General features: G+C 45.6%; 1 protein-coding gene across 2 annotated transcripts; it reads right to left on the bottom strand.

The window, feature by feature from the left end:
- Positions 1-2976: 2976 nt before the first annotated feature.
- LOC112149683 (NLR family CARD domain-containing protein 3) lies at positions 2977-14786 on the bottom strand. 2 transcript variants are annotated; one of them, XM_024277542.2, is made up of 13 exons: positions 14595-14786; positions 13555-13674; positions 12979-13080; positions 12704-12823; positions 12287-12535; positions 12050-12130; positions 11688-11881; positions 7153-8980; positions 5466-5639; positions 4951-5124; positions 4601-4777; positions 3811-3984; positions 2977-3653 (listed from the first exon to the last, which is right to left on the bottom strand). In XM_024277542.2, exons 1-13 carry the CDS (start codon positions 14702-14704, stop codon positions 3638-3640), a joined length of 3519 nt encoding a protein of 1172 aa, XP_024133310.1. In that variant the 5' UTR covers positions 14705-14786; the 3' UTR covers positions 2977-3637. The 2 variants fall into 2 exon arrangements, with proteins under 2 accessions (XP_024133310.1, XP_024133311.1); XM_024277543.2 differs by lacking the exons at positions 12050-12130; positions 12287-12535 and having other exon boundaries at positions 14595-14785.
- Between the last annotated feature and the right edge of the window lie 7905 nt (positions 14787-22691).

Raw genomic sequence — 22691 nt, forward strand, 5'->3', positions numbered from 1 at the left:
CCCCGGTTGTGAGTGCGTTTGTCCTCTAAAGGTTCTGTGGCCGTGCTTCACTGAAGCTGCAGAGGAAAACTGCTTCTTCTGCAGAAGTTCTGCAGGCGGTCCAGCTCAGCCGCTGTGATCAGGTGACGTCAGGCTTTGTTCCTCGATCTCCTGGTGGATCAGAGTTCTCTGTGTGGAGTCGGGATCTTCTGGACTGGAGAAACATTGCTGGTTCTGGAATCTTCTGACAGCATCATTTTCTGTGGCGACCGTCTCCTGAAGACACCTGAGTCTTCTCAGGGAGGAGATACCTGAACCGCCAAAGCTCAGGTGACTCATTCAGACCCAGAACATCAGCCGAGACCTCCTCTGTGTTACTCAGGAGAACTTTCACATCCACCAAACGAGGAGGAGCATCAGAAGAAACCAGTTCTGGATCAGGACAGACCTGAAAGAAGGTCCGGAACACCTCGCCTCCAGCAGGTCAGAGGTCACCTTCAGCGTTCATCTGTGAACAGCGAACCAATCGGAGATCCATGAAGAAGATAAACTTTGATGTTTCCAGAATAAATGTCTGAAAACCCAAAGAGGATTTCTGAGAAACATTTCATACTATATTAATCCATCTTTAATAAAGATTAATAAATTATATTATTATCATGTCTTTTCTAAAGAGAGTAGTTCACGTTCAGCTTATCCCTCTCGGGGTCTCCACAGCGTAACTCCACCCACTGTTTCTCATCAGAGATTTGGCAGAGTTTTACGCCGGATGCCCTTCCTGACACAACCCTGTACTTGAGGGGCACAGGGACCCAGTTAGGCAGCAGCGTCAAGGGTCTAAGGACCCAATCTGGGTGGGGATCAGTGGACAACCCTGGGAATCGAACCCAGGGCTCCTGCGTGCCAGCCCTTCACCTAGTCCACTGAGCCACCCAGCCGCTGCCTTTTCTAAAGAGAACTTTCCAGAAATCAAATCAAACCAAAACCCAGATGTAAAGAGATCTTCTCTGGAGGCCACTCATCACAAAAGTTCCTGAGGCTTTTCTCGGAGCTCCGTCTGTCATGTGGTCATTTTGAGAAAAGTCCGGGATCGTCCTCCTGGTTCCTCAGACCGGACTTTTGTCCTCCTGGAAGACAGAAGCTTTTGTTCTTTATTCAGCGTTCTTCTTCTGGTGTTCCAGGAGGAGAAGTCATTTTTAGATCAGGGGTCCCCAAACGTTTTCTTGTGAGGCCCACAATACTGTTTTCTCCTCTGATGGGGGCCGAGGTCGGTTTGTAGGCTAACAGAGAAAGTGTACAATCACAGCCCAAACGTAAAGATTTACGGTTTTCCAGAAGCCACATAAAGTAAAATTAAAAATGATTCCTTTGTTCAATCTTCATAGAAAAAATAACACTAAAACATTTTAAAAACTAGATATATAGCATTACCTGTGATAGATTAACAGCTGAAGAGGCTTAAATTGATAGCTAAAAACACTGAAGTTGATAGCTAGCTAAAATATTAGCGAAGTGCCAAATTTGCTGAAAAAAATAATAAATTTCTAAATGAGCCAAAACAACATATATCTGAAATATTAGCTAAACTTCAAAATGGCCTAAAACATGAAAAAGCCTAGATTAGCCAAAACAGCTAGCATGTTGCGGAAATATTCGCTAAATGCCAAATTAGCCTAAAAAGACTGGAAAAATGTCTAATTTAGCCAAAGTATTTCGGGGGGCCGGGCCAAACATGGAGGGGGCCGGATCCGGCCCGCGGGCCGTAGTTTAGAAGAATGGTTCTCCTGTGGAAATGAGAGGAATCTGCAGTGGATCTCTGTGAGGAGCGCTCTGGCTCCCCCTGCTGGATGATCCAGAACCTGCTGGTCCTCTGTCATCCGGCTCCACAACAATGTTCTGCTTCTCTTTCATAATTAGAGGAGGTCTTCTGAGGACTGAAGACTGCGGTTCTGCTGGAGGTTCAGCTCTGAAGACTGAAAGGAAATAAGATCCTGTGAATCTCTTCAGGCTTTGAAGGAGAGCAGAGATCCAGCAGATGAGTCCGGATTCTGCCATGGCAGCAGCTCCTCCCCACATGAACCGCCAGGTTCTGGAGGTTCTGGAGGTTCTGTTATACGTTACACTGTATGCACTTCACTGTATAACTACTGCATTTTATCCGATTTTATGCTGCTCAACTGTTGCTCTTTCAAAATGTCTGTTATTACCCTGCCCTGTCACTTTGTTACACCTAAGCTTTGAATCTTATTTTGTACAAATTCCAATTTCACTGATTATTTTATTTTTTTGCTTAACTTTATTTTTGGAACTGCTGACCACTTGGCCAGGTCACCACCGTTAAAGAGATCTTGATCTCAAGAACTGTTCCTCCATGACAGCCGTCTAGCATCAGCCTAGCCTTTTATTGTATTTTCTTTTGGTTTTTATCTCTGTTGTAAAATTGTTTTACTTGGTTTTATTCTTTTTCTGTTTTACTATTGCACAATGCTTTGTGTTTGTTTTCCCAGCAGTTTTCACCTCCTTGACTAGTGGAAGGTACTTTATAAATCCATAAATGACATAAAATGTGTGTGCACGTGTGTGAAATAATCAAGGAAAACATCATTAGAATTGGACTCTAAGTTTTCAGTTTTTCAATATGTACAATCTGAAAACTGAGAATTAAGTTTCAGTAAGTAATACATTTTAAACAAAGAAACAGACTCAGGATCAGCTTCAGATCCTTCTCTAAGCTGGGATCAGAATAATCCTTATTTTCAGGATCAAACTGGTTCAAGATTTAAAGTTCTGAAATACCTGACATAGACCTTTAATACGGATTTAAGGCAGGATTGGACCACCAAGGCCTGATCTTTAGGATCAAATTTGGTTTGAAATACATGATTTAAAATCAGGATCCAAACCTGGAGGTTTAATCCCATAGGATAATGTTTGAAATATGGATCCAGAGTGACTAAAAATGTGTTCATCTTGTGATCTTAAGAACATAGAAATACATCACGATACTCAAATGATTTAATGATGTTATGAAAATGTAATATTTGTAAAACATTAAGTAAACAAACACATTCAACAGAAGTCACCACAAGAAGAAGATGGACTTGACTAAATGGTAGTGCTCCTCAGCTGGATTTAAACACTGAACTGGATAACAAACGCTGTCTGTCCTGAGCTTTGGCATTAATTCAAATAAAATTTATCTCACTTCATGACACATCATAGAACATCATCTCATTAAGGCGTTCCATTAAATACAAAAATAAAATAAGTGATATATTTTGCACTCCCCTTTTAAATATGTAAAAAAACTCCTGCATTCTCATTAGAAGTCATGCAGTTTCTCTGTTGTGTTTCCTGGTGTAAAATTGTCCTTTTTGGTTGCCATACAACACATGTAAACACACACATCCAAATACCTGCACCCATAACAAGAAAATAATCTCTTTTAAATACTCAATAAAACAAAATAAAGTTAACATTTTTTTTTTTTTATCAGTAGCTGCAAGAGAGAATTCTGCTTCCTGACGTCAACATCAGAAGATCAGCTGCAGTTCTCCATCTGTCCACCGCGTGGAGCTCCAGTGTCACGGTCGTCTCTTCCTCCCAGGAACTCCTCAGCAGACCAGCAGCTCCTCCATCAGGAGAAGGGATCAGGCTGTCACCATGACTCCGTGCTGCAGAGAAGACAAGAGAAAAGTTTCTCCAAGGATGCAGCAGAAAAGCAGCAGGAGCTTCCAGTCTCCTTCAGCGGCTGGAGCTTCTGTTCAGAGCTTCACCCAGAAGCTGCATAACCGCCAACAGCAGCTGGACCGACTCCAGCTCTCTACTCACCTCAGAGTCTGCAGCTGGAAGTCTGGACTCTCCAGCAGATCCTGGAGCTGCTGAACATCAGAATCCTCCAAGTAGTTGTCTCTCAGGTCCAGCTGTGCCAGGTGGGACGGGTTGGACTTCAGAGCTGAGGCCAGAGCTTTACAGCTGATGGCTGTGAAATCGCAGCCCCTTAACCTGGATCCAGAAGATGCAGGAAGTGATGTAATCGAGCGTTTTCCAGTCTTTCACCTTTCTAACGATAAACTTAACGAACAGAAAGAACTGCTAAAACGGAGTAGATTGATGGATCTGCACCATGTTGACATTCAACCTTCAAACTAACCACTAAAAGAGGAAACTTTGCAGATTATTTTTCATCATAACCTGTTCATAACCTTAGAAACTCCTCCACACCAGTGAGGAACAGGAATCTGAGGTGAGGAGCAGCAGGTGAGGGCGGTTCGGATCGGGCCTTAGTGTTCCTGTGGTTCTGAAGACATTCTGGATCTACTGCTTAGTTTGCAGCTCCAACAGTTGTTCAACCACTTCTTTAAATCTAACCATAGTAATCAGCCTCAGTCTTTAACTGCTGATTGACCCAGCACTCCACAGGAGAACAGACAAGAACATCAAACCCATGAGTGACAGACAAGCCAATCCCCCCATCTGTGACGCCACTGAGGATGCAGAGTTTAGTTGTGAATGAACCGTCACAGAGAACCGGTTCTCTTTGGAGACCCCGGCGGGGACCACACCTGGACCCTTTAACTGGTGAACATAAAGAACCAACTTGAGCAGACAGAAAACTCACCTGAGAACCTGCAGGTGGCAGCGGGGGTCTTTCAGGAAGTCACACAGATGAATCAGTCCAGGATCCTGCAGGTTTTTGTTCATGCTCAGGTCCAGTTCTGTCAGATGGGACGGGTTGTTCTGTAGAGCTGATCCCAGAGCAATAAAACCGACATCGGACAAAGTGCTGCGTTCCAACCTGAGAACAACATTCCAGTCAGAGGAAGTTCCAACAGAGAAGCTGCTTTGCTCAAAACCCAGTAAATCCAGAACCGGTTCTTCTTCTCTGCTTTCTACTGAGAAGCAGAAGAACTAAGGTGATCTGCAGACATGTTTGATCATCATCATCTGAACTCAAACACAGAAGCTGACCTTAGAATCTGCAGTCTGCACTGAGGACTCTCCACAAAACTGCTCAAGAGAATCAGTCCTGAATCGTGCAGGTCGCAGTTGCTCACGTCCAGTTCTATCAGATGGGACGGGTTGGACTTCAGAGCCGAGATCAGAGCAGCACAGCTGTTCTTCAGCAGACTGCAGCGCACCAACCTGATGGAAACAGAGAGAGAAGGTCTGTGGAGGAGCAGGTGGGTTCAAGTGATCGACTGCAGGACAACAGTCCAGTCAGCAGCTCTGGAGGTTCTTCAGTCAGGAGCTTTGTCAGAATGCTGACGTCCCCAGAGGGGAGGGACAACAGCAGATAAATCACATCAACCTTAACGGTTTTCAAAGATAACAAGTGCAGAAGAAAGAAACTTCAACAGGATGGGAAGTCCACTCTGTCCTGAAGAACGAAGAGTGTGGAGACAGAGGCAGCAGAGATGTTTTCTGCTATGAATTTCCTGAAGCTGGAATGAAATCCGCCTTGAGAGAGGAACCAACCAACAGACCTGAGAATCTGCAGTCGGCAGTTTGGACTCTGCAGTCCAGCACACAGAAGCTCCACTGCTGAAGGCTTCAGCTGGTTCTTGCTCAGGTCCAGTTCTGTCAGGTGGGATGGGTTGGACTTCAGGGCTAAAGCCACGACTCCACAGTCCGTTTCTGAGAGTCCACAGTTGGTGAGTCTGTGAAGACAAGGACAGGTGATCTCCAGATCTATGAGATGAAACAAAACCGTTAAAAATGTTTTTTTCTGTGGCTGACTTCAACATTTTTCAGGTTACTTCACGTCCTCTCCTCCATCTGTCTCTCTGAAACCCCTGGGGGGTTCTCCTAGGATGTATCCTAGAAGTATTTTCCACAGCCTTCTTCAAGTAAACCTTTCCTCTGATTATTATTGTCGATCTACATCCTGCTCTCTTGTTGTTGCAGTCAATACTATTCCTCTTTTGTCAGATATCAGATGTTCCAGCAGATCAGTGTTTGTCCATCTTCAACGCGAGGCCAGCGTCTCTCCAGAATCTGCTATTTAGCGGTTTTCATCCAGAGACTTGAGGTACTCTGGGCAGACCTCATCCACCCCCGGAGCCTTGCCACCGTGGAGCTCTTTGACTACCTCAGTGACCTCAGCTTGGGTGATGGACAGTTCCACCCCAGTGTCCTCAGCCTCTGCCTCTTCAATGGAAAGTGTATCAGCAGAGTTGAGGAGATCCTCAAAGTATTCCTTCCATCACCCGACAGTGTCCCCAGTCTGAGTCAACAGCTCCCCCCTTCACTGAAAACTGCTTTCCCCTCCTGAGGCGCCAAATGGTTTGCCAGAACCTCTTCTAGGCAGACCAATAGTCCCTCTCTCATGGCCAGAATAGAGACCACTCCATGTAATCTGTCGGTCTCTTCTAGAGGCTGCTGTCGTTCAGACAAACCTTTATCATGTTGAACGAGGGTTCTTGAATGTGCTTTTAGGCCTTGGTGCTCACACTGGACTGTCGCTACCTGATACTAGAACAAGATGTACTCACAGTTGGAAGAGATAAATGAAAGACTTAGCGTTGTATGATTCCAGCCAGCCGTCATAAGTGCCTGTAACTTTCATTATTCTTACAAACACAGCCTTTGGATAACTTGGCTTTATTGGTTTGATGGAATGAACTGAGTGACATCATCACAATGGCGGTAAGGTTCTCATTTCTTCCTGTGACGATGTCTTGAAGCTGAGTAATGGCATCTGGACTTCAAATCTTCTTTCTTAAAACGTTTCTTCAATCATCCAAGTGTCTTTGGTCGTCTGATTATGAAGCCACTTGGACGAGGAGAATGTTTCAAGGAAGAACCTCTTAAGTCCAAATACCATAACTCTGCTTCAGGTCATCACCATAATGATGAAGTTCTGTCTGATGGCTTCAGATATCCTGGCAACCTCAGCTGGAGCTGGTACTTCATAAATAAATGAAGTGAAGATGAAAACTTCATCTTGGTTTGTCTCTGTCAGACCTGCATACTTTCAACTATAGCGTGTCTCCAGTGAAGGTGTTTGTTCAACGTGGCAGTGGATCTCCTGACCTTTAACTCTTGATGTTTTCTACATTACAAGCAAAAACTCCAGAAGAAAAACAGCTGCCGGTTTCACGCTAAAGTCTTTAACACTATGAACCTTTATGTCATTGAAACACGAGGTGTGTTCATACACAAAGGACTCACCTGAACTTCTTGCAGTTCCTCACAGCTGGGATCAGCCTCCGTCGACCCTCGTTTGTCGTGTTGTATGTGTCCAGGTCCAGCTCCTCCAGAACCTCTTCTGATATCTGCAGCTTGTAGGCCAGACCTGAGCAGTGGATCTCAGACAGTCTCTTCTCTGATTTGTTCTCTGACTTCATGAACTCCTGGATGTCTTGATCAACTGAGAGCTCCTTCATCTCCATCAGACAGTGGAAGATGTTGATTCTTCTGTCAGGAGAGATTTTGTCTCCACTCATCATCTGCCATGGCAGTGACTCGGTCTCTGGTAGTTCATCATCCTTTTGTACCATCTTCAGGTTGTTGATGATTCTCTGGATGGTTTCTGGACTGTTCTCCGTCTGACCCAGCAGGCCTCCTAAGAGCCGCTGGTTAGACTCCACAGAGAGGCCATGGAGGAAGCGAACACAAAGGTCCAGATGTCCAGCTTTGCTCTGCAGGGACATCTCCATGACTTTTCTCAGAAACTCATCCAGAGATGAGATGTTTCTTTGATCTTCCAGGAAGTCCTCCATCACCTCTGTGTTCTTGTTGGTGTAACAGTGGAACATGTAGACTGCAGCCAGAAACTCCTGAACGCTCAGATGAACAAAGCTGTAGACCGGTTTCTGGAAGATCTCACACTCTCTTCTGAAGATCTCAGTACAAACTCCAGAGTACACTGAGGCCTCGGTGACATCCAGACCACACTGCTGCAGGTCTTCTTGGTAGAACATGATGTTTCCTTTCTCCAGATGTTCAAATGCCAGGTCTCCCAGCTTCAGAAGGACTTCCCTATCAGCCTCTGCCAGCTCCTGTGGGGTCTTCTCATGTTCCTGCTTGTACTTCTTCTTCCTCTTTGTCTGGACCATCACGAAGTGTGAGTACATGTCAGTCAGGGTGGTGGGCAGCTCTCCTCTCTGCTCTGTGGTCAGCATGTTCTCCAGAACCACAGCAGTGATGTAACAGAAGACTGGAACTTCACACATGATGTAGAGGGACATGGAGCTCTTGATGTGGGAGAAGATTCTGCTGGACAGCTCTTCATCTGGGAATCTCCTCCTGAAGTACTCCTCCTTCTGAGCATCATTGAAGCCTCGTACTTCTGTCAGTCTGTCCACACATGAAGGAGGGATCTGATTGGCTGCTGCAGGTCTGGAAGTGATCCAGACCAGAGCTGAGGGAAGCAGACGTCCCTGGATGAGGTTTATCAGCAGCAGATTGATGGAGGACTTCTGGGTGACATCAGACACCACCTGACTGTTGCTGAAGTCCAGAGAAAGTCTGCTTTCATCCAGACCATCAAAGATGAACAGAAGTTTACAGACAGACAGCTGCTCTGCTGGGATCTTCTGGAACGTTGGATGGAACCGCTGGATCAGAGTGAGAAGACTGTGCTGCTCATCTCTGATCAGGTTCAGCTCCCTGAAGGAAAGAGGAACCACAGCACTGATGTCTTGGTTCTCCGAGCCCTCGGCCCAGTCCAGAGTGAACTTCTGCACCGAGAAGCTTTTTCCAGCTCCAGCGACGCCGCTGGTCAGAACCACTCTGATGGGTCCATGTTGGTCAGGTAAAGGTTTCAGGATGTCCTGGTTCCTGATTGGAGCATCATGAAGCCTGTTGGTCTTGGAGGAGGTCTCCATCTGCCTCGCCTCATGTTGGGTCTGAACGTCTTCTCTCAGTCCCTCTGTGATGTAGAGCTCCGTGTAGATCCGGTTTAGAAGCATTTCTTTTCCGGATTCTTCAGTTGTATGTTCATATCTTCCCTTCAAACTGATCCGATGTTCATCTAAGAGCTCCTGCAGACCGACATCTGCCGAAGAAAGACAACATAGAAAGAAACTCTTTCATGAGTGTCCAACAAAAAAAACACCAGCAAAAGTTTCATTTTCAAAATGCAACCTATCAGCTGGTCTTAAGTCTCATTTTGGACTTTGGATGTTCTGGTGTTTGCAGACAGGCCTGCTCATGTTCTGCTGAGTTGATCTTTGCTTGAAACACTAGTCTGTCAGACTTAGTTTTAAATCCTAACCTTCTGGTAGAACTCATCCAGCTCGCCACTGGATTTAAATAGCGAAACGACAAACACTCTGGAGACACTCAGTCATGTCTGTCAGTAAAGTGTGTTGGTGGTTTTGGTCTTCTGTCATATTTTCACTTCCTGTAGGATGAGAAATAACGTCCATGAAGATGGAGCTTCACACGTATAGTTTATGTTTGGAGAATTAAGTTTGTTTTTTAAAAATGTAACCTTCATCAAGCGAGGACCCTAGTGGCTGGGTGGCTCAGTGGGCTAGGTGAAGGGCTGACACGCAGGAGCCCTGGGTTCGATTCCCAGGGTTGTCCGCTGATCCCCACCCAGATTGGGTCCTTAGACCCTTGACGCTGCTGCCTAACTGGGTCCCTGTGCCCCTCAAGTACAGGGTTGTGTCAGGAAGGGCATCCGGCGTAAAACTCTGCCAAATCACTGATGGGAAACAGTGGGTGGAGTTAGGCTGTGGCGACCCCGAAAGGGATAAGCTGGAAGTGAACTACATCAAGCGAGGACCCTGAGACTACAGCAGACTATTGCTAGTAGGGCGGCCATGATTAGTTGATTAGTCACGACTATGACTATTAAAATAGTCGTCGACTACTTAAATAGTCAATTAGTCTTTTTTTATCTCAAAACTACAGTGCACACTTTCTAATGCTGCGTCTGCCATCGTCTGGGACACACATGCTCAGTAGTGCTAATCCGGGTCAGCAGTGATGTCACAGGAAGTTCTAGGAAGACTCGGGTAACATGACAACACGTCAGCGGAGCTTTGAAGAAACATTAAAAAAAGGAGTTCAATGAAATCTCTGAAAGGCAGAACTCTTGTTCCACAGCAGTTCTACAGTGATCATGAACACCTGAAGAGGAAGCACTTTGTGACCGACTGATCACACCGAAGAGGGATCATCGTCTAGCTAAGCTAACATTAGCCAAATATCGTAGCTAAATGATTTGTGTGCATCCCTGCAGCCATCAGAGTGAAACGTCTCTGCTTAAAGAACATCTGCTCTCTAAAGACATCAAGTAGAAATCATCACTTTCCTGCATCGAGCAGAGAATCGTACAGTCTGGAGTTCTACAGAGTCAGAGTGAAGAGAAGCTCAATACAAACAAAATGCACATTAGTTATATTTAAGTCCGTGAGACCAAAACTTTATCTTTAGTGAAAGATAGTTTCTTTGTTTCAGATGGCGACTTAATTTGATTTAATTCTGGTTTTAATGTCAGAAACAAGTCAAGGACAGAAGCTCCAGGATTCATTAAAGGGTTAATAAACGATTGTCTTTGTTTTTAGTTAGCATGTAGCTTAGACACTTCAACGTAGAGCTAATCAGGGTTAAGATGTGTGTTTTAGGTTCAGTTCAAGCATGATCCCATTAGTTGACTAATTGAAAATAAAAAGTAATCAGTGAGAAGTCGACTATTAAAATTGTTTGTGGAGCCCTAGTCAGAGGAGCTATGCTCCTCTGGACCTGGACTGCTGGCGTTTGTTTCTCACGCCATAGCTCCAGTTTCAGACTCGTCCTTTTGGGTCAGAACGGATGTTCCAGTGTTTTTGTCCCTTCCTGTCCACAGACTGTATCAGAGAACTGGACGGAGTGAGTGTGATGTCATCCAGAGAAAACCTCCGGCTCCAACCAAATCAAGTCAATTCAGTCGTCACATTCAGTCTAAGTCATTGTTTCTATGGCAACCACCATCACCAATGAGGAGTGAGCTTGTTGGAAATTTGGATCAAATTTAACTCGTGTTTTTTTCTCTGAACTCCTTAGTTCTTATTAGGTACTCTATAACGCCCCAACCACCTGAAATCGGGTTACACGAAATCTGTCAATCAAATGTTTCAGTCATTGGAAGTGGGGGCCACCAGGCTCCACCTACTTTTACTGAAACATCTGATTGGTCAGTTTATGACTTGAATAACTTGAACTACAGAAAACACATCAGATATGTAGTGACTGCCTTAATGTGTTTATCAAATGTAGGTCTGTGTCTATCACTACACCCAAGTTTCTGGCCTGGTTGGTAGTTTTTAGTTGAATAGATTGAAGCTCTGTAGTGACGTCCAACCTTTTTTCTTTAGCCCCAAAGACAATAACCTCAGTTTTGTTTTTGTTTGATTGAAGTAAGTTGTGACACATCCAGTCATTAATGTCCTCAATGCATTTACCAAGAGCCTGTACAGGGCCTCGGTCTCCTGGTGTCAGTCTAATATATATCTGTGTGTCATCTGCATAGCTATGGTAACTAATGTTGTTGTTCTTTATAACCTGGGCCAGTGGGAGCATGTAGATGTTAAATAGAAGTGGTCCCAGGATGGAGCCTTGGGGCACTCCACATGTAATTTCTATTGGCTCAGAAGTGAAGTTACCAATTGACACCAAATATTTCCTGTAAGTACGTTTTGAACCAGTTTAGTACTGTGGTTTTAGCTGAATTGAACTTTTCCAGAAATGCTCCTCTGAACTCTGAACGCACTCACCGGTTATGAATGTGGAACCACAGAGAGGACAGGACCGGACTCCGGATCCGGCAGACTGGTCCCAGTGAGAAGTGATGCACCCTCTACAGAACCAGTGTCCACAGGAGGTGGAGACCGGATCCTTCAGGACGTCCTGGCATAAAATGCAGAAGGAAGACGGCTCCTCCTCAGTAACATCTCTCCTCGTCCTCTTTCTGTGGACACCAGAGAGAAGACGGAGACGAAGACGGTCACAACAGATCCTCGTGTTTCATCAAGACTTCCTAAGAGAAATCCTGGACTGGATCTGTTGATGTGCACTAAAGGTTCTGGAGAACTTTGTTCTGCCTGAGCTCATATCAGTCCAGAGAACTGGTTCGTACCTGGACTTTAAGAACCCAGGATCATGTGGGAACTTGATGGAGCCTTTCATGGATTGGCATCTTTGGGATTGGGGCGGAGCTCTGCACACACGTTTAAAACGTTGACTCAACAGAGAAAAAAAAAAATCACACTCAACCAACAGAGGGGGTGGGGAGTAAGGGCTTCAAAGACCAGCACTGGGTCTCTGACCATCAAAAATATCAAAATAAGTTCTGATGAAAGACTCTGAGGCCTACTTTGGGTCTGAAGATCCTGGTCCAGAAAGGAAGTTTTCAGGTAGACCTTTGGATCTGTCGATCTTCATGGAACCACAGTGAGGACAGGACCGGACTCCGGATCCAGCAGACTGGTCCCAGTGAGAAGTGATGCACCCTCTACAGAACCAGTGTCCACAGGAGGTGGAGACCGGATCCTTCAGGACGTCCTGGCATAAAACGCAGAAGGAAGACGGCTCCTCCTCAGAAACATCTCTCCTCGTCCTCTTTCTGTGGACACCAGAGAGAAGACGGAGACGAAGACGGTCACAACAGATCCTCGTGTTTCATCAAGACTTCCTTTGAGAAATCCTGGACTGGATCTGTTGATGTGCACTAAAGGTTCTGGAGAACTTTGATCTGCCTGAGCTCATATCAGTCCAGAGAACTGGTTCGTACCTGGACTTTAAGGACCCAGGATCATGTGGGAAGTTGATGATGTATTCTCTGGATTTGTTACTTTTCAGGGACTCACAGATGACTGTTGCAGGGCGGCCTCCCTGAGTGAGGGGCGGAGCTCTGCAAACACGTTTAAAACATTTACTCAACAGAGAAAAACAAAATCACACTCAACCAACAGAGGGGGTGGGGAGTAAGGGCTTCAAAGACCAGCGCTGGGTCTCTGACCATCAAAAATATCAAAATAAGTTCTGATGAGAGACTCTGAGGCCTACTTTGGGTCTGAAGATCCAGAACGGAAGTTTTCCGGTTGACCTTTGGATCTGTCGCTCTTCATGGATCCACAGCTGGACGCCACAGATGGGAGCATCTGGCCTCTGCAAACACAAACATCAGACAGCAACTGAAGTCTGATTGTGGACGTCTTCTGAACGTCCTGCCATCTCCTCACTGTCCCTGGAAACTCTTCTGGGATTTTAACCTGGTCTTCAGGGACGACCAGAGGAATCAAATCAACCACCAGAGGGAGGAGTAAGGTCTTCAACGAGCATCGCAGAGTCTCTGACCATCCAGACTTCAGACGTCAGTCGGACAAACTGGGATCCTCAGAGCGGGGCGGGTCTTCCTCTGGCCAGGTTTCTTGGTGATGAAAAGAGTTTTCTACAAACTACCAGCTAAGACATCAATCAGACGTTTGTATTTCTTTGATCTTCATCCAACATCTGAGAACATCAGGTAATCCTGCTAGTTCCTAACGAGGTTCTTCTCTGTTAATGTCTGAATCAGACCATGGAGACTCTGCTGGAGACTAATATGGGAAATAAACTTAGATGACAGATTCTGAGACCTACCTTGGGTCTGAACATCCAGGTCCAGAACGGAAGTTTTCAGGTTGACCTTTGGATCTGTCGCTCTTCATGGATCCACAGCTGGACGCTGCAGACGAGACTCTCTCCGGGAGCGTCTGACCTCTGCAAACATCAGACAGGAACTGCAGTCTGATTCTGGACTTCTTCTGAACGTCCTACCATCTCCTCACTGCTCCTTAAACGAAATCTGAAGATTCTTAATGAAGATCTGGTGGATCTTAACGAAGTTATGAAGGTTCTTAATAAAGTTCTAAAGGTTTTAATGAAGTTCTGAAGGTTCTAATGATGTTCTGATGGTCCTTAATAAAGTTCTGAATCTCAATTTTATTGTTTAAATTCATTCTTTGACTCATTAAATTGGTATAACAGGAAACAATGAGCTGCTGTCCCGTTGCTCAGACAGTATCACTAGAGTGACTGTGGTGGTCACTCAGCTTCAATCCTCTCTACTTTTCTGTATGTTTATAGAAATATTTTGTAAGAAATTCAATTTTTCTATTCATATTAGATGCAGTTCTAAAATAGTTGTGGTGCATTTTTAGTTACTACAAAAGAGAACCGGACCGAGTTTATAGTCCATTTCTTTAGGTTGGTTTGTGATATTCGTATTTTGAACCTAAATTACCGTTTTAACACCAGAGCTCCAGTGTTTCTGCTCTTTGATCTACTGTAACTTTTCCACCGATAACATGATTATTGTAATTCCAGTAGACTGTGAAGGAAATCTCCTGGAATTATCTTCTTAACGGTTGAAAAGTTACAGTATGTGAAAGATTCTGTGTCACCGGCGACGCCTCAGGTCAAAGGGGGAACCCCAGAACTCAGAGGACATCATCATCACGTCAAAGCACCACGAGGCTTAAATACTGAATTCTAGTTCAAAGGATCTCCTCTGAAGGTCACAGGAGGGCAGAGGAGCCCCCACAGCGACCTGAGGAGAACCACACGAGGAGAACCCAGTCTGCATTCCAGCAGGAGGCGTCTGCGCAGCTGTCAGGCTGAGACCTGCAGGTGAAGCTTACTTTGACACCGAGGATCCAGGATCAGGCCTGAAGGCTTCAGACCCCCCAGCAGAGGGCTTCCCCTCCTCCGGCCTGAAGGTCTCCTCTTCCTCTGAACAGCTCATGTTCATCAGTTAGTGTAGAAACACAAACACACGCAGACATTCGTCCCTCCACACAGCAGGAAAATGCTTTCACTTCCTAAGCTCCGCCCCCTTACAGGAAGTCACGTGACAGGGTGAGTCTCTGAGTTCCAAACATGGGCAGAATGTTCAGATGGATCCTCGTCAGCGAGGAAAGAGAACATCTGCTCCAGATGAGACTCTTCTTCATCACATCTTGTCCTCACTGAGACAGATCAAAGTTCAACTGCAGAAGAAGCTGCAGATCTTTACAGGAAGCTGAAGATCTTTACAGGAAGCTGCAGATCTTTACAGGAAGCTGCAGCTCTGGCTCCCCCTGCTGGAGGATGCTGAGAAAACAGGCTCCAGAGCAGCACGGGACTCTGACAATCCTGACATACAGAACATTGACACTAATTTGCTAAGAAACTGAATACAAATATTAAATGAAGCCACAATAAGCGCAAAATAAATCAGGTAAACAAATAAATAATAAAGGTAAAGGATTCTGCTAAACTGTTCTAACGGTTTTTTGTTAGTGCAGATTCAATACCATTTATATACAGTCATTTATTTCTGAACAACATAAACCATTGTTTTTTTATTAGCATATTTACACTTATGAATGAAATATTTAGTCACAATTATTAGTAAGTTATCTACGTACATTTTCTTTTTAACAAAATATCCAAAAAGCACGAGCTCATTGAATAATTGATAGTCTGTACATCAGTGGAATGTTATAAAACAGGTCAGATCTTGTCAACGTTGAGTGAAAGTGAAATACCAAAAAGATGATGGACAGTTTCAGTCGAGGAACGGCAAAACGAGCAGGAGGTGTTCATCAGGGACAGGAGGTGTTCCTCAGGGACAGGAGGTGTTCCTCAGGGACAGGAGGTTTTCCTCAGGGACAGGAGGTGTTCCTCAGGGACAGGAGGAGGTTCCTCTGATCTGATCTCATCCTCCTTAACTGGAAGATTTCACTGCAGGTGAAGGAGTTTTATTGGCTTTTGAAGACTTCTGTTTGGCTGTTTTGGAGTTTAGCCAGTATTTCAGCTACATGCTAGCTCTTTTGGCCAATTTAAGCTTTTCCAGTTTTTTAAACAAGAATGTTATTGTTTTTTTGCTAATTTGGCCTTTAGGCTCATGTTTCAGCTGGTTTGGCTGATTTAGTGTTTTTTAGGCTATCATGGAGTTTGTCTAATATTCTAGCTATTTGCTTCAGTCATTTCAGCTATCAACTTCTGCATTTACATTTCAGTGTTTTTAGTTCTGAGTTTCATCATTTTCAGCACTATCATCTTCAGCTGCCACATTCAGCATTCACAGTAACATTATCACAGGTAATACAGTATATCTAGTATTTAAATGTTTTAGTATTATTATTTTTCTATAAACATTGTAGAAATTATTTAATTAAAATGTGGTTTTCTGGAAAACCGTAAATCTTTACATTCATGCTGTGATTGTTACACTTTTCCTGTTAGCCCACAAACCGACCCCGCCCCCATCAGGGAGGTTTTGTGGTCCTCACGAGGAAACGTTTGGGCATCGCGGCTATAGCAGACCTGGACATCCCCAGCACCTCCTCATCATCTCGGGAGAAGGAGGACTGAGGATGGCCGTCTGTTTGCACGGTTCACCTGCAGGGGGCGCTCGCGTGCTCAGATCCAAACACAGCTGCAGCTCAGCTGAGTCAACCTGGAGGGGGAGGGGAGGAGGTGCAGGGCGGGAACATCCAGGAAAACCCTCATCCGTCATATCAGAGTCACCTGATCTCCAAACACCAGAGTCTGAACTGCAGCTCCTGCTGGGAAACAAACCAGAACCTCCTTTTTCCAGCAGATCTCAGCTGGAAGACAATCGGACCTCCTGTTCTCGGAACCGCAGGAGTCTCAGAACCGCTGAGAAGGAGAAACATCTCCTGAGGATGAGGCTTCTACGCCTGGAGCTTCTGAAGTATTTGATCCAGTCACTGACGCCTGAGACTCAGCCTTCAGCCCCAGGCGCTGGTCCAAAGTCCTGGTTCTGAAGGCCCGGTGTCCTGCATGGTCCACCATTAGCTCCTGCAGCATCAGTCTGACCCACTTTTGGACCTCAGCTTTCTGCTTTCTGGAGGGACGTCACGAACATGGAGATAGAGAGGAGAAGGGTTCCAGCTTCACATCCACTAGAACTCTGCTCCAGAACCAGAACCAAACGTCATCCGGACCATGCAACTGAACGCAGGAGAAGAACAGATGGAGATCCTGACGAGCCGCCGACTGACATTGACTTGGTCCTGGGGTTCGAATCCCCGTCCGCTGTGTCCTTGGACGGGTCACCAAAGCCCGCTTTGTTGAGGAAAGCCCGGCAGAACCAGCCGACAGAACGCGAGTCAGTCCAGGTGTAAATAGAACCGGATCGACCCGCATCAGAGTCCTGGTCGACCTGCCGCAGGACGGGCAGAAAGGTCAGATGGGCGGAGCTCCAACGCATCAACATCAAACAGCTGAGGGACTGGAAGGAACCGGTTCCAAAAAGGGTCCAAACTTCAGCGTAAACATCAGAAAAACACGCCGACCTTCTCCACTGAGGTCTGCCGTCGTGTTCTACCGCGTTCTGAGGACGGAGAGTAAAGGAAGGTCAGGGCGTTTCCATGGAAACAGATGCGGCGTGTCCAGGACCGGTCCTGTCCCGCTGAGGAAGAACCGGATCCTGGAGCGGGCCTGTGAGGGCGGGGGGGTTATTTTAAAGGCCAGGATGGGATGTCTCTGCTCCTGGGACCGTTCACTGACAGGTAACGGGGGAGGGGTCAGGCTGTGACGTCAGCAGAGCGGAGGCTCCTGATTGGACAGCAGCTGCTATAAAAGACCAGGAGGACTCTGAGGAAGGCAGAGAAGAGGAGGAGGTCTGCTCCACGCTCGAGGTAGGAGAGCGCATGAATGATGGGGGGGCGGTGCTAAGGAGCCCCTCCCCCGCTGCGCCGCTTCTACACTAACCTCTGTCCTTCCTACCAAAATAAAAGCATGGTGTTGGAGCTTTTCAGGCTTTTTCCTGTCTGACACGCTTTCCTGTTTCTGCTGAGCAGGTGTGCGTGCACGTGCCCTCACACGTGCACGGACATGATGTTGCTCCTCATTCTCTTCATCTTAAAGCCTCCAGGACTTTCTGTTAGGACGTCACGCTCGACAAGTGTCTGCGTGACAGCAGACGTTGTGTTGCTGGTGTCATGTGTGTGTTTGATGTTGGAGGGAATGCAGGAACGTGCACGTCAGCAGGAACGTGCACGTCAGCAGGAGAACAAGTGACAATCAAAAGGCGTTTATTTGGAGGGATGGAAAATGCTAAAATTAGAAGATGTTGCTGGACAATCAGTTTCAGGCCTCAAACTCTGTGTGTGTTTCTGTGTGTGTGTGTATGTGTGGGGGTGTGTTGGGGTGTGTGTGTCTGTCTATCTCTGTGTGTGTGTTTCATGTCTTTTCGGTTACACTCGGCTTTGCTTCAGTTTTTCAGATTTTCTCCTGGGATTTCCATCAGTTTTCCCGCCAAATTAAAAGTGTGAAAAGTTTCAACGTTTTTTTTTTGTTTTATAAACTTTTTGTCGACACAGAAATCTGAGATAATTAGGAGGATTTTCTTTGACTGTGTTCGATACGTTTGTATCCGAGTCACGTTCAGATGTGAGGAAGTGTTTCTGCTTCGGCGTTTTTCCCGCCCTTTTCTTGTTGTTTTATTTGAAGTGTTTTTTAAAACATTTGCTTCTGTTCACGTCCTGTTTTCTTTATATGTGCAGAACTTCCGTTTTTTTGTATATCTGTGGTTTTTGTTCACACAAAGTTGTTTGTTTTTTTGGTGGTTCTAGTTTGTGTATTTGTGGTACTGTGTGTTTGTGGTACTGTGTATTTGTGGTACTGTGCGTTTGTGGTACTGTGTGTTTGTGGTACTGTGTATTTGTGGTACTGTGCGTTTGTGGTACTGTGTATTTGTGGTACTGTGTGTTTGTGGTACTGTGTATTTGTGGTACTGTGTATTTGTGGTACTGTGTGTTTGTGGTACTGTGTATTTGTGGTACTATGTATTTGTGGTACTGTGTATTTGTGGTACTATGTATTTGTGGTACTGTGTATTTGTGGTACTGTGTGTTTGTGGTACTGTGTGTTTGGGTTGCGTTTGCTGGTCTCACCTCTCCTCTGGTTCTCCTTGGTTCTGGTTGCAGATGCATGTCTGCTGCCCCCTGCTGGTGACCTCGCTGCTGTCCGTCCTCCTCAGCGGTTCTGCTGGTGGTTTCGGGATCCATGCCGGTCCGGTTCAGGTCAGAACTCACCGTTTCTCTGCGTCATGACGTCATTCTGCTGGACAGAATCTTCATATTTTCATGTAACAGAACATTTATCCAGTAGAGGTCAACCGGTGGATTCACAGGGTGGAGTGTGTGTCCTGCTCAAAGTGTCCGTTCTAGGAATTGAACCCACAACCAGATCTGTTCTCCTTCTGCTCTGAAGATGTTTGATTTTCCTTTCTTTGTATTTCTGTGGAACGTTTCGGTTCACTTTCATAAAGGATGAAAAGATCAGATGAAGACGAGACGTCACCGAACTCGCCATTAAATCATTGACAAACGGCGCCAAAGTCATGTGACCCCTGACCTCAAGCACAGAACGGGCTAGCAGGTTCTTTATCCAAAGATTCAACTGTTTCCATGGAAACAGTTTTACATGAATCCTCTAAAGAAAATATTTTTAAAATCAACTTGAGTGTTCAGACGGTTCACATCCAGACGCAGCGATTGGGAACGCGACACATGGATCCAAAATCCGGTTTCCTTTGGGTCAGAGGACGGGGGTCAGAGGACGGGGGTCAGAGAGCGCCCCCTACAGGTCGTAAAGGTCCCTGCAGTCTGAAGGCTCCGATGTTGTGCGGTTAGAAGGAAATGTGTCCGGACACTTCAGCTCCTTCCTGATGGAATAAAGTTCACATCAGTTTATTGACTTTGATCTAAACACGTTTTTTATCGGAGCCGTTGCCGTAGAAACCGTCTAGATCAGCACAAAAGCAGCAGGATCCTGAGAAGCGTCTCGAATCAAGTCAGCAGATCCTCGTGACGGCCAAAGCCAGCAGCGTCTCCCTGCACGGCTCTGCTGGTGGAGTCGGGAGGTGAGAGGAGGTGAGAGGAGGTGAGAGGAGGTGAGAGGAGGTGAGAGGAGGTGTCAGGAGGTGTCGGGTGGTGTGAAGCTGCGGTTTTCGGAGCGCCGGCCTGTTTTCTCTTTGGTCTGAGGAGATCTGATCCGTCTGAGGCAGCAGGAGGACAGGAAAGCAGAAGCCGCTCGCCGGCGGGGCTCCTGGCAGGGGGGCCCATCACAGCAGAGGTGTTTGTGTTTCTGTACATTAACCCTCCACCAGGGGGAGCCAGAGCTGCGTTTGCCTCAGGCTGAAGGTCAACTCCAGAGCAGGAGCTTCTGCAGCAGAATGAAAGCAGACCTCCTGCTTCAGCCTCAGGAGTTAGACCTGTCCCAGAGCCCTGGTATAGACAGATCCCACCCTCCTGTCACCTCGTTTGTCCCGCCCTTCATCGTCATCATCACATTTTCTCGTGTCTTTCTGAACCTTAATCATAACAGACCAGAGAACGTCAGTAAATAGATAATAAAATACTTTATTCGTCCCAAGCTGGGACATTTGTCCGTTGCAGCATTAGACATTAACATCAAATAAGGAAATGTAAAAAAATATGCAATATTTACAGAAGATAAGGAATAATAAAATGAATGAAATAAAATGAAAAACCATCAGATCTTTGGAGGATTCAGAGGGTGATCCGGATCATTCCTGCCCAAACAGACAGAGGCGTCGCCATGAGGTCATAGGAGGCCCCGCCCCTTTAGGGGATATTCTGATTAAGTTTTCAGTTTGTTGAATCTGGATCTCATGTCAGAGGAAACAACAGATTTTAACTTAGAATCTGGAAGTCTTCACTGTGAACGGTCATGACTCTGGTTTAGTTTGTGAAGTTCTGGTTCTGACGACTTCACAGAACAAAGATAAACGGATCTCTAGAGTGAAGATCTCCTTGGAGGTCCTGCAGGTTTCTGGATCTACTGAAGAAAATGTGAGAAGAATTTCCGAACCAGATCACGACCTGCTGAACGTCTTCTCCGAGCTGAAACTCGGGATCCAGTTTGTGTTCCACCGAGTAAAACGAGCCGTGTGTCGCTTCCTTTCAGCGCCACCTAGAGGTGATGAATCCAGGGGCGGAGCTAACCGCACATCTGATCGACATGGAGCATGGCGTGGCGTTGAAGAGGAAGAGGAGTGTTCCTACCAACGACTCTGCGCCGGAGCGAGTGGGGGCCCGAATCCTGGAGGCCAAGCCAGGACCAACCAGGCAGAGGTCTGCTCCTGTGGTGCAGCGTCCTCAGGAAGTCACTGCAGAACTCTAACCTTTCATCTGTCCACAGAAAGGGGGCGGAGTCTCCACTGCGACAAGTCAAAGCACCCCCTATTGACCGGATCGGAATGAGCGGCCTTCCGAAGAGAATGGGCCACGCCTCCAAGCAGCGCAGAACACGCCCCCTCAGCTAAGACTCCGCCCTCCTCTGCATAAACGCTGAGCTGCTGCTTTCTTCCTCCACGTCGATTTGAATCAACCAATCACGTCCCTCCACTTTGAATGATTGACTGCGATGCGTTCAGGTGCAGCTCCGACCCTGAAGCTTCATTCAAACAAGCTTTTCAGATTTATCGTTTGAAGAAAGAATCGGAGTACGTTTGTCTGAGCTCACCTGAATGCACCGCCTCTTCCTGCTGTCTGGAGGTGCGTTTACTTCCATCAGAAAAGTAGGATTTCCTGAAGCTTCATGAGCTACAAGAACCAAACTTCAGCTGTCTGAGAGTTTCTGCTAAAGATTCAGCTTTTATTCTGAAGGGTCTTCTGGAGACTCGTTTCCTTTCATGTTCCAAAGGTTCTAGAACGAGAACTTCATTCACGGTTCTGCTCCGATTTGTTCAGAACACCCCGTCTGTGATTCGGGACCAGGTTCTGGTTCTGTCCCTGATCTGCTGATGTGATTCTCCTCCAATAATCTGCTGAATAAACAGAAAATGATCAACCTGAAGAATGGTCTTTTTGAAAAACGTGACGTTTCACCTCCAGATGAACCACAAACGTCCCGTCTGCCGAGTGAAGACCTTCTGGGACATGATGGTTCTCCAGAACCTCAAAGTCCAGACAGACGTCATGCTGATCCGTCCGTTCTGGTTCTGTTGAATCATGAATTTGACCGTCTTCTGTCCTGGATCAGTTCATCTTTGTGTTACTGGATTTGTTTTAAAGATTTTTCATTTCTCAGTAGTTTGTCAAATAAATCCTGTAAATAACCAAATAAACTGAACATAGAGTTTAGAGAACTTTAAAAAGGAGGTCAAACCTCTAATCCTGAGATTATCTGAAACTTGTGATCCAAATAGAATCAAACTCAAATGATGAGATTCATGCTTCAGGAATGTGTTAGCATGAAGCATCAGGATCTCCTCAGATCCTCCAGATTAAAGCTGGATATCACCAATTGACCAGAGTCTGGATCAGATTTTTTTAGATTCTTTCAATCCAATCAATTCAGTTAATTTCAAATTTGAGTTTACACATTTAGACACATTTGTTTAGAAATACATTAATAATTTATACGTATTTACATTAATCTGATCCAGATCACATCCTGTAAATGTATCAGTGAAATACTGAGATTGTTAATATCATCCAGAGTTACATGGATTCTCTAAAGAAGTTCTAACTAAAATGTTCAGATCATTAACATGTAAACATTGTTCTGCTTCTCCTGGAGGACGTTTCAGTTTGACCACTAGGGGGTGATCGTGCTATAACACCTTATTCCAGAAGAAGAAGAAAGAATGAACAAAAAAACGGTTTTAGACCACAAATGATTAAAATAAAAAATATCCCTTCATATAAAAATGTTCATGTATTCAGAATGAACGTTTAGCTTGTTAGCATTATGGG

This window comes from Oryzias melastigma, linkage group LG13 (genome assembly GCF_002922805.2).
Source record: "Oryzias melastigma strain HK-1 linkage group LG13, ASM292280v2, whole genome shotgun sequence".
Classification (NCBI taxonomy): Eukaryota; Metazoa; Chordata; class Actinopteri; order Beloniformes; family Adrianichthyidae; genus Oryzias; species Oryzias melastigma.

What these genes read in the sequence shown, in the direction of transcription:
- LOC112149683 (XM_024277542.2), bottom strand. Translation starts at nt 14,704, where the DNA reads ATGAACATGAGCTGTTCAGAGGAAGAGGAGACCTTCAGGCCGGAGGAG. An exon ending in TCTGGATCTTCAGACCCAAA is followed by an intron (nt 12,824 to 12,978) that starts GTAGGCCTCAGA and finishes ACGTGTTTGCAG; the next exon opens with AGCTCCGCCCCTCACTCAGG. An exon ending in TGGTTCCACATTCATAACCG is followed by an intron (nt 8,981 to 11,687) that starts GTGAGTGCGTTC and finishes TTTCTTCGGCAG; the next exon opens with ATGTCGGTCTGCAGGAGCTC.